The sequence below is a fragment of the Aquarana catesbeiana genome, linkage group LG04 (genome assembly GCF_042186555.1).
Source record: "Aquarana catesbeiana isolate 2022-GZ linkage group LG04, ASM4218655v1, whole genome shotgun sequence".
NCBI classification, from domain to species: domain Eukaryota; kingdom Metazoa; phylum Chordata; class Amphibia; order Anura; family Ranidae; genus Aquarana; species Aquarana catesbeiana.
The window spans coordinates 458,423,022-458,435,055 of NC_133327.1; the positions used below are offsets into that span (position 1 = coordinate 458,423,022).

General features: G+C 45.9%; 1 protein-coding gene across 3 annotated transcripts in view; it reads left to right on the forward strand.

The window, feature by feature from the left end:
• KIF25 (kinesin family member 25) overlaps window positions 1-12,034 on the forward strand; it is a 161,928-nt gene that overhangs the window by 82,421 nt on the left and 67,473 nt on the right. For all 3 annotated transcript variants that reach the window (XR_012243938.1, XM_073627535.1, XM_073627536.1), the window contains one exon: window positions 1,726-1,800. Coding sequence is in view for 2 of the 3 variants with exons in the window: in XM_073627535.1 (XP_073483636.1) it covers window positions 1,726-1,800 (75 nt within the window). In the remaining variant the exon portion in view is untranslated. The remainder of the gene's footprint in view (window positions 1-1,725; window positions 1,801-12,034) is intronic.

The window sequence follows — 12,034 nt, forward strand, 5'->3', positions numbered from 1 at the left end:
AAGGTCTGGAGAAAATTTAACAGCTGGTTGAACAGCTGAGGTGAGGTAAACATGGATATAGCAAATATCCTGCAGTTTCTCCAGGAGGGGATAGACAAAGGGCTAACTCCTAGTACTATTAAGGTCCAGATAGCGGCCTTAAGTGTATACTTAGAGAAAAGGTTGCAAGAAGATCCTTTCATTGCTAGGTTCTGTAAAGCAATCTCCAGACGCAAACCAGTTGGAGTTAACATCGCCCCATCCTGGGATCTATCAGTCGTTCTAAAGGCATTTTTGGGGTCACCTTTTGAACCTATCTCAGAGGCCTCTCTAAGACTGGTCATTCTCAAGACAGTACTGCTTGTGGCAATCACTTCAGCACGCAGAGTTAGTGAAATCCAAGCCCTCTCTGTCAGAGAGCCCTTCCTCCAAATTCTGGAAGACAGAGTCATCCTAAAGACAGACCCTGGGTTCTTACCAAAGGTGGCATCTAATTTCCATAGGTCACAAGATATTGTCCTCCATTCTTTCTGTCAGAAGGCTTCAAACGAGGAAGAAAAGCGTTTTCATTTATTAGATGTGAGGAGGTGTATCCTAGAGTATCTTAGGGTAACCAATCCATTCAGAATCTCAGATTCACTTTTTGTTCTTTTTTCCGGACAACGTAAGGGGCAAAAAGCTTCAAAAGTCACCATAGCTAGGTGGATTAGGCTAGCTATAGCAGAGGGCTATAAGACAGTAAACAAAGATCCTCCTGGGGGTATTAAAGCCCACTCCACAAGGGCATTATCAGCATCCTGGGCAGAAAGAGCTGGTGCCACCCCGGAGCAAATATGTAAAGCAGCCTCGTGGTCAAGCTTTTCCACCTTTACAAGGCATTATCGACTGGACTTAATGTCCAGTCAAGATCAGGTTTTTGGGAGAAAAGTTCTCCAAGCCGTGGTCCCCCCCTAATCTGGTGAGTACTTGGGGATCCTCTCAAGGGCTGTCCTGGAAGACAACTGGGGAAAACTGGAGTTAGACTTACCGGTAACTCCTTTTCCAGTGGTCTTCCAGGACAGCACGATCCCACCCTTTTTTGATTATGTGAATGTACTAACACTATTACCTGTTATGGTTATGTTTTTACAGTTCCATCCTTCGGTTCTTGGTGAATGACTGACCAGGGACCTGAGGGACCGCCTTTTGAACTGTTTGGCAATGTGTTTCCTGGGTCGATGGGAGGGACTCCATCTCTCAAGGGCTGTCCTGGAAGACCACTGGAAAAGGAGTTACCGGTAAGTCTAACTCCAGTTTTCTATTTAGAGTTCAGAAACCTGCTATGTTTCCATTGCTGTTTGTGCCCTTGTTAGGGAGATTTGCCCTCTCTATTTATCCTGGTGACTGTTTTCATTGAAAGTAAAAGAAAATCACAAATTTTGAGTGGTCATCTAAGCAGGAGTAGAGGGGACAATAGCTCCAAAAGGGACACTAATTCTGGTGACCCTGGTGACTACCAGGGATTTCCCTCACTTTGTAGGGACTTTCTGATACTGATATAGGACAGGAAGTGAATGGAAACCTCCCAAATGGGACACAGATGGCAGTAAAAAAAACTGACAGGGGTTATAACCCTCTCTTGCTCTATCCAAAGTGAAAAAATAAAGTTTTGCCTTTAGTTCTACCTTAAACAGTGAACCGTATACTCCTTTACACCCCTAAATTCACCTTGCTCAGCAACACTGTGAAATTATTTTTTTCCTACAGAGTGTTCAAGCCACAAGAATCTCAAAGTGCGGTATTTGAAGAAGTGCGACCCCTTATTACATCTGTATTGGATGGGTAAGAAAATGTTTAAAGTGGACCTTCAGTCATTTTTTTCAGTTTTCCATCTATTAAATCTTCTGCCCTTGTTGTTTTAACTTTGGATAGTAAAACATTTTTTTCTCCCAGTAAATCCCTTATACAGCCCACTTCCTGTTTCTTGTCTGGTCATTAGCCTAGGCTTATGACATCGGAAAAAGAGAAAAGTTCCCCCAAGGTGGGGTTTTTTGGCAGCAAAGTACAAGTATTGAGTCAAAAGTGTATAAAATTGAAAAAGTTTATTTTACAAACTTCGATTCCCTATGTAACAATGCCAAAATTACAATAAAACCATCGGATAAGGGAGGCAACGTGGTCCTGATGGATAATAAGGATTACGTACGTATGTGTCAAGGCATTCTAGACAATGGGAGTGGTATAAAACATATATAAAATCCTCCTACACCAAATTCTATGATTTGATTCAGTCAGCCTTTGAAAGAGGGGTTATTACCAATGACCAATATGAGTTTATTAGGATTAAACATCCACGGGTGGCTACGTTTTATAGCCTACCCAAAATCCATAAATGTCAGATAAAACCTCCCGGGCGACCAATCATCTCCGGAAATGGAGGAATATCTGAAAACTTGAGAAAGGTTATCAACTCCTTCCTACAACCGTTCCTCCTGTGCATGCCTTCTTTTTTGAAGGACATGATACATCTGCTACAGTCAGTCAATGAGATAACCCTCCCTGTGAACTCGCTTTTGGTAGCCATTGACGTTGAGGCCCTGTACAGCTGGATCCCCCATAACAAGGAGATCGCAGCTGTACGGGCACTCCTACAGCAGAGCCAGAAATATGATGGAGCATTGAATGACTTTATCATCGATGGGCTTGACTATATCTTGCATCACAACTTCTTCTTCAACAACTCCCACTACCTCCAGGTGCAGGGAGCGGCCATGGGCACTTGCTGTGCCCCGGCCTACACCAACTTGTACCTGGGGGAGTGGGAGAAAGCCCTCCTAGATGACTGGGACCTCACCATGTATACGAGCCACATATTTTTGTGGCTACAATACATTGATGACGTCCTCCTCATCTGGGAGGGCCCTGAGGAAATGTTGCTAAAATTCTTTGACTGTATCAATCAGAACAAACACAACTTAAAGTTTACCATGACCTGTGATCACAAACAAATGACGTTTTTGGACGTCCAGTTGAGACATACCCCCGAGGGTAAGATTTCCAGTACTCTGTTTCGAAAAAGCACCACAGGAAACACAGTGCTCCATGCGGATAGCTTTCACCCCACAGTACTAAAAAAGTCGATCCCGTATGGACAATACCTGTGACTACGCAGGAACTGTTCAGATGATACTCTTTTTAAACAGGAAGCGTACAACCTTCAAACTAGATTGTTAGCACGTGGCTACAGTCGTTCTTGTCTACGTAAGGCCTACAATAGAGCAGCCGCACGATCTCGATGCGATCTGCTATCCACAAAGAGGACGGTCAATGATCGTGGTATGGATCCTACCAGGATCATCCTTCGATTCTCTAAACAGCACCATGCGATTAGGAACATCATTCAAAAACATTGGCCCATACTCAGGGACGATCCGAAAGTTAGTGGTTTCATTTCAACTAGCCTTTCTATCACCTTTAGACGGGCCACCTCGTTAAAGGACAAATTGGTCCAAAGCGAGTTCAAGGACGAACAGAAAAGATTGAAACATTGTTCAATCTTTGGATCGTTCCCTTGTGGGCATTGCTCTTTCTGTCAATACATAAGACGGGAAAAAACATTCCGCCTTCCGAATGGAGTATTGTTTAAGCCCGCGCACTTTACCAACTGCCAGACACGAGGAGTAGTGTTCCTCATGTCATGCGAATGCGGAGCATACTATGTCGGGAAGACAAAACAAGAATTTCACCGTCGTATATCCAAGCACATTTATCATATGCAAATTGGTAACCACTATCTACCACTTGGGCGACATGTAGTGGAAGTGCACAATTACAAGATGCCCAAAGTATCCTTCACCGCACTCGATCGGATTCACATACCGGATCGAGGCGGTGATTGGAACAAAACTTTGTTGCAACACGAACAGAGGTGGATATTCAAGCTACATGCCAACCTCTTTTCCAGGACTAAATGAGGCCATCTCATTGGCCCCATTTCTAAGGGCTTTGTTTCGGGGAAAACTCAATAAATGTTCTTGGAACATTCCTCTTAATACAAAAGCTCTTTCGGTCATTTTTCTTGTTTTTATATTTTATATTGCCTTTTTTTGGATGATTTGATTCTGTTTCCATTTTGCCTTACTTTATTTCATTCATCTTGCTGTGATTTTGTAGATTTATAAATGTATGTGATTAGTGTTCCTTACGTGTACTGATTTCTCATGTATATGTATATTGTATGTGATGCCTGAGTAGTATCACTATGTAATTAAAATTAGCCTAGGAGAATATACCCATGCATGTCATGTACCATTTGTTTCTATATATTCCCTTTTTCTGCAAGCAAATGTAAATGGTTACTATGCTTCTTTTTTGGCCCTCTTGTTCACCCCTCGGGAGTCCAGCATACTCGCTGCCGCTGCCTCTGGATCGGGGTTTTTCCTCGGATGTGCCTTCCCGGCAAGGGGGGGGAGGAACCAATTACCATCCAGCGGTTCCTCCTCCCTTTTTCCCCATCAGGCACCCGGGCTGGTACCGGCTGCCACATTGGGGATTCTTCCTCCTTGCCGGCGGCGTTCCGGACCATTCTCAGACATTCCTGTCACTGCGCATGGCTCCGCGCGTGCGACGTGACGTAGGCGCGTCACGTAGTTATGACAAGAATGACGTCATTCCGGGGCCGTAGGCCTGTCCCGAATGCCGGGGGAAGCCACACGAGGCTGCTTGAATGGTGGCCATGCCCCCTACGACGGCCTGTTTGGTCGGCCTGGGGGGGACGCGCACCTGCAGTGGATCCACCTTGATTAGGATATGCCCTTAGTAAGTATATATACATGTGAATGATCTTGGATCTGTAGCTTTCCTGTTTGGTGGGTCAGAAATCTATGCAGCTCCTGCACCGTAAGTACACACCTGAGCAGTATGTTCTTGCGCCATCTCTGCCTTTATACTTATGACTTTATAATATATCTACTATGTACCTATGTTTAGTTACTTATAATACTATTTTGTTATATGTATATATTTCAGACTTGTCGACTCGGATTGGACATTGATCCACTGAGCCTGACACAACTTGCGGCCAATCCCGGGCTAGGCCACAAGCTATAGTCTGATCATACAGGGCGACTTGGCGCAGTTTCATATGGGCTCTAACACCTGCTAAGGTATATTTGGGTTTATTCTGTTTTCCCTATATTTGGTCTTATTGTGGGCATCTTTTTCCTTCTTCTAGTCACACATTTTTTGTTTTTTTGCACCCCTGCGTTCCACTAGTCCCTCATTATGTGCGGTTTTGTATACACCGCATGCATCCTTTTTCACCCTTTGGGCCACTCTCCCAATACTATGTATGCACAATTATTTCTTTATTTTTCACTGAACTTTCTTCACCCTACCACAATCACCTTATCTAATTGAGCTGACGTGTACCATTATGACCCTCTGACCAACTACTTCATCCAATTACTTAACTAATCTTTTTTCTCAATTTATTTTTTCCAAATAATTCTTCTTACTTATTTATTGTTTTTTGGCAAAAATATAGTTGTCAAGTACTTAGAGGCCGCCAACTGCATATATGGAATGGAGGGAGACTGGTGCCTCGTAGCTGATTATTTGACCATCTATTTGGACAAATATATCTTTCCAAATAATCTTTATTATTATTTTTTTCTTATATATTAGGGGTGTATTGCTTAGTCTATTTTTAGATTTCTGCTGCAAGTGTGGTTTGCTCCCCGATCGATCGTCTGGCCCGACGGGGGGTGATCTCTTAGTGTGACTTCTCGTAAGCCACATCCTTGGACTACTGCCCCGTTTTTTGGTTGCGGTGGAGGTGGAGGTGCTTTGAGGCCCCTTTGGGTGAGAGAGTGAGCAGCTTTTAAAGGGATCTCCATGTAGGAAGTTTCCTTTTCCTGCTGGACATACATTGTTGGGTAATTATATTATATGTATGCACTGCATATCATTTTCACTGTATGTAAGTACTCTGCCACATGTGTACTTATACCACATATCTCTCAACAGACTGATCTCTGAAGAAGACCCCTAGTATATGGGTTGAAACGCGTCAGGTTTATTTTCCTGTTGTTAACATTTTTCTCCAATGTTATTATGGAAATTTGTCTGTATAATGTATGTCTGATTTTATAAGTTTAAAGTACTTCCTACTGGAGCTCATTTTTTAACCTTCATGATATGCGAATTTTGTAAAATAAACTTTTTCAATTTTATACACTTTTGACTCAATACTTGTACTTTGCTGCCAAAAAAACCCACCTTGGGGGAACTTTTCTCTTTTTCCTTTTTCAATACCAGGGGTGAGCAGCATTTTTTCTCCTTCTTTTGTGTCCCCTCTTTGAGGCTTATGACATCATGCACAGCTCTCTCTCTCTCACTCTCGTGAAAATTTGCCAGGAAGGGAGGGGGCATGAGTCATAAGAGGGCCAATGAGAGCTGCAGAGCTGGAGGTGAACAGACAGCAGCTTCAGCTGCCCACACTTAAAATGGATGCAGCCAGACTTAGTGGAGGAAGATTTCTGCAGCATATTTGGCAAGTACAGAATCACAGTATATATAAAATAATATGCAAAGTGGTTGGAGGGAAGCTTCAGAATGGCAAAGATGTTTTTATTTTATTACAAATTATGTGAGTAGACTGCAGTTCCTCTTTAAATGAACAAACTATGTAGGTTTGGCTAGGTAATATAAACACCTGGATACTGAGAATAACTTCCAGCTCAAACAAGAAATGTTACTTCTTGGATGCTCTTTTACACACAGAAATGAAGTATTTGACTCATATAATACTTTTCTGTGTTGGCTGCTTTGTACTCAGTGTTGCCAATGGTTCATGTATTTGGAGACAGACTTTTCACACATTTCAGGGGAATTGCCTGCCCCTTCACATCAGGGCTGCAATGGTGGATGTGATTGGAACAGACCTGGAACAGAAACGCAGTGAAGAATTAGGCCTGTTAGAAGCTGTCAAATTGCAGAATAGCAACATGCCTTCCAGGCCTTCCTTTTTTGTGCTGTAATGATGGGTTGAACATTTAACCATTTTCAATAAAGAAGCTGGTTTTATTGCAGTCATCTATCAGACATTTGTACATCGATATTCTAACATAATGAGCATTATCAAAGAGGGCTGTGCCTCTGCCATCACTGCATTATTGTACCATGCCTGTTATGCTTTAGCTTATGATGCTTTATGTGCACAGTTACTGCATGGCTCATGGGTAAAGAAACAGATGTGCAAATTTAGGGTCATATAAAGAAAATACAATATTTTGTTGCGCTAAGGGATAACAGCTTTGGATAGGAGTGGGCAATGGCTAGAAGGTAAATAGCAGCTTGTATAGAGGGGCAATAAAACATTGATATCTAACACTTAGATATACAGTAAAATACAGTCAGATGATAAAGAATAATAATAATGATAATATGAGTAATATAAATAATCAATAATCAGATGATAGAAATGTCCAGGAATAGCGTGGGTGGATGACCAATAGTCCAAGCATAAAAATGGTGGGGGTGTAGGGCAGGGGAGAATCGGGGGGGGGGGTTATAAAGTCTAGGTATTGTAACTTCAGGGGGAGAGATACTGGCAAAACACAGGAGGCAGCATGCTTGAAGGCCAGAAAACACCTTTTTGAGGGAGATAAAAAGAGAAAGAAGCAGCGCCAACCTAAGTGCAGTATTTAAAATATACACATTTATTACAGGTAGAAATGCACTCACTCAGGGTAGGATATAAACAGGCACATCAGGTAGGGTTAGTCCGGGTGGTAGGCAGCAGGGCTCCACAGGGGATGATCCTAAGTGCTGGGGTGTTATCCTCTTGTCCTGTCTGTCGGCGCCGGTGGTAACCAGTGTCTCAGGCTGGGGCAGGAGAGTTAGAGCATGGATCCTCTGTTTGTGTTTCCCGGGTCCCGGTGACGTCATGGTTGCTCCGAACGCGTGCACGCCCATAGCGTCACCGGGTCCTGGGAAACACAAACAGAGGATCCATGCTGTAACTCTCCTACCCCAGCCTGAGACACTGGTTACCACCGGCGCCGAAAGATAGGACAAGAGGATAACACCCCAGCACTTAGGATCATCCCCTGTGGAGCCCTGCTGCCTACCACCCCGGACTAACCCTACCTGATGTGCCTGTTTATATCCTACTCTGAGTGAGTGCATTTCTACCTGTAGTAAATGTGTATATTTTAAATACTGCACTTAGGTTGGCGCTGCTTCTTTCTCTTTTTAGCAAATTTAGGGTCAAATCCCCACTGATGAAAGATTGTTATGCTTTAGCCTCAGCCATTTAGTCATGCCTGTTCAGCCACGCTCCACTTTACTCCTGTTCATTGCTTGGGTTTTTCATCTGTAAAGCAAGTCAGTTTACATGTTTGGTAAATGTTTGGGAATCTTTCAGATACTGACAGTTAGAAATTAGGGATGAGCTTCGAACAGCGAACAATTTGGGGTGTTCGCGGCAAATTCGAAAGCCGCGGAACACCCTTTAAAAGTCTATGGGAGAAATCAAAAGTGCTAATTTTAAAGACTTATATGCATGGTATTGTCATAAAAAGTGTTTGGGGACCTGGGTCCTACCCCAGGGGACATGGATCAATGCAAAAAAAAAGTAACCTGGTGACCCCGCCCCCTCTGACGTCACTGGGAAACTCATAGGGAAGTCCCCGTCAAGTCCCTGTGCGTCAGAGGGGGGCGGGGTCACCGGGTGGCCCTGCCCTCCATTATTTAAGAAGTGTCAGAAGATGAGAAGCGTCACACAGCGGGAGCCTCCCATCATGGATGCGGAGCGGCCCGAGAATGAAGAAGGGAAGAAGACGCCGCGGAGGAAGATGCCGGACGAGAACACCAGAGCAAGAAGCAGAGGATCAGAGGAAGAACCAGAGGGACAGAGGGACAGTGGGATGGACAGGGGGACAGTGAGATGGACAGAGGGACAGTGTGACAGTGGGATGGACAGGGGGACAGTGAGATGGACAGAGGGACAGTGGAATGGACAGGGGGACAGTGAGATGGACAGGGGGACAGTGAGATGGACAGGGGGACCGTGGGATGGACAGGGGGACCGTGGGATGGACAGGGGGACAGTGAGATGGACAGTGGGACAGTGAGATGGACAGGGGGACAGTGGGATGGACAGGTGGACAGTGGGATGGACAGGTGGACAGTGGGATGGACAGGGGGACAGTGGGATGGACAGGGGGACAGTGGGATGGACAGGGGGACAGTGGGATGGACAGGGGGACAGTGGGATGGACAGAGGGACAGTGGGATGGACAGAGGGACAGTAATGGACTGTACATACCTCTCTCCTGCTGTCCCGTTCTATAAGCTGTGGGTTGCACTTGCTCCCTGTACACTGGCTGCTCCTTCTGCTGGGCTCCTGCAAGAGCGCTGCATTGCTAGGGGCAACAGGGTCAGGGCGGCCGCTGCTTTGCTCTGCATGCAGAGAGAGGGACTGAGGGAGCCGGAATTAGGGGGCGGAGCTGAGGTGGACCGAGGATCGGCAAAAGCGTGGTGTACACGGAGGCGCGCTGCTCAGTACAGGGCAGCACTGGGTAAGCCTCGCTCAGCCGACGTCACTGGTTGCTAGACGCAAGGCGGGGCGGCCCTAGCAACCAGTTAGTTTAGCTAAGCGATGCAATGTTCATCAGGGTGGCGGACTGGCGTTTTTTTTTTTTTTTTCATTCCGGGGAACACTGTATTGTCCCGGAATGAAGAGACCCGGGACACAAATATGCATTAAGGGACAATCCCGGGCAATCCGGGACACGTGGGCACCCTAATCGCAGGAGAGACCCAAGGAGAGCTGTGAGGGAACATTGCCTATAGACGGTCATTGGCAATGTCTCTGCCACCACACGGTAAGATGGCAGGGAACTCCTGGAGCAGAAAGGCAGGTGAAACTGGCGGTACGCATGGTCCAGTCAAAGTTCCTCATCAAGGACTCAGGGCTGTTGGAAGTTCGGTGAGTGTTACCACAGTGGGGCTGGAGGTGCCAAGGGCTGGAGTTCCAAGGAGTCTGTGAAGGGAACACTGCTAGTACACGGTCACTAGTGGAGCCTTCATCAATACATACGGTGGATGATGGGGAGTCCTGGATCAGAAAAGAGACTGTGGGGATCTGTGTCAAGTCGATGCTGCCTGCGGGCACATGATTTGCAAGTTGGGCTGGCTGGGAACAGTAGTCCATATTTCCTACAAGATATGCTTTTAACCCACTGGCCCTCTGGGGAGAAGTTCTGCAGGCCTCTGGCCTAGTGTCAGCGAGCAACAACAGCCATAGGAGGGAGGCTTATTCAGAGTGGGCCCCTTACTATTCAATAGAAGAGGATGTGTCATATTTCAATACAGTAACTAAGTTTTGTGCAGGAGGAACCAAGTGTACAGGAGGAAACAAATAATGGGCAGGAGGTGAAAGAGATCTAAGAACATTGATTTTACATGGAGATGCAGAAGGAGATTCATACCTAAATATGCACATTACATCTTCTGGCTCTAACTTTATTCAGAATGTACTAAATCCTTAAATATGATGGCAATAATTTATTCTATGGGCATCCCGTATTCCTAATCCAAGTTGTACCCCCCAATAAAAACAACAAAAACAAAGCTTGCAAAAGACTGTTCATTGTCTCTGGAAGTGATGTATGAAGTCTGGCAGTGGGGTGATTTGTCGGTTTATTTGTTACTAGCTGCAACACCATGGCTACATTTGGAGGTCCCACCGAGAACTGCCTTCATGGTTAACCTGCTGGCTGTCGCCCTTAGCAACCGCAAAAGCCAAGGGAGACTTTCCTTATTTTGCCAAGTTTTGGGTACAACTAGGGAAAAAGACTATGTCTGCTCTAAAATTGCAATCAAATTCAGAATGGTCACTAAGTGTCATTGTCCATAGCAACCGACCAGGATCAGAGCTGCCGTCGTGCCCCTGCACTCAGTTGTTTCAATGGACACTCACTACCTCGAAAAGCCCTGCAACCAGTGACTGTAACCTTGTGCTATCACCCGTGGCAACCACGGCGAGTGATCGCACTCCGGATTACAAATATGTCCAGCGCTCTGCATGGCATGGGCATTTTTCACTGTATTGCAGAGAAGAAAAAAAATGTTTGACTTTATTAATCCTGCTTAACACAGTAAAAGGAGTTGTGGATATCTGCTGTTGCCCCTAGTAATGGAAGGCAACGAGGGGGTGTCTTTGACGGGATGTTGCACGGTCAGTCCCACACAGTAGAATATCACAGGAGAGACTTTACTGTGTTTAATGGTGATCGTTGTACAGTTTGCCTGCTTTCAGTTCCAGCTCTGTGACGCAGTTTTAAACGTTTTAAAACTAAACCTGGACAGTGCCTGCAATTCATCAGCGCCTGTCACTAGGTGTCACTATAGCGCACATTGTCTGAAGCCTGCTTACAGTTCCCGCACGCTGAACCAACAAGCGTATGGGCGGAGTCACGCCAAAGTGGAGGACAGAAAAAGAACTCAGCATGCTGCGCACCAGACACGAGGTGGATGAAGATGGTGGAGGGTGATCGGAGGATGCCCGCTGTGCAGCGATTGCCTGAAATGCAGGACTGGGTGCTGGTTGATACTGGCATCCGATTAGAACTTTGTGGGGGACTCGCCTTGGGAGTGATTGGAGCGGCTATGCATGCTGTGTTCCAGGTGCCATCTACCGACAATCGGAGTAACTGCCTGGGCCCAGTGCAGTCACTGTGGGGAGCCACTAACCCGCTTAGGGCCGGTGTAGCGGAAATCGAGATACTACACCATTCACCCGCCCACAGGACTATGCACGCTACAGCCACAGGATATTCAGAAGGCCGGAGAGGGCCAAGAATCACTTGCCAATGATGGACAGGAGCGTCCGACAGGTACGTCTACCCCAGAGTTCCAGGACAGAGGAGGAGAAGAGACTACTTTGGAGACCTGTGGCCTGGCCAGGGGCCCGGAGGCTGCAGGAGTCAGTGTGCGGCCTCCGGTTGATATCCCTGAAAAGCCGGCTCCAAGTAAGACCCTTGCTGTGCCCATCCAGAGGGAGCCCATG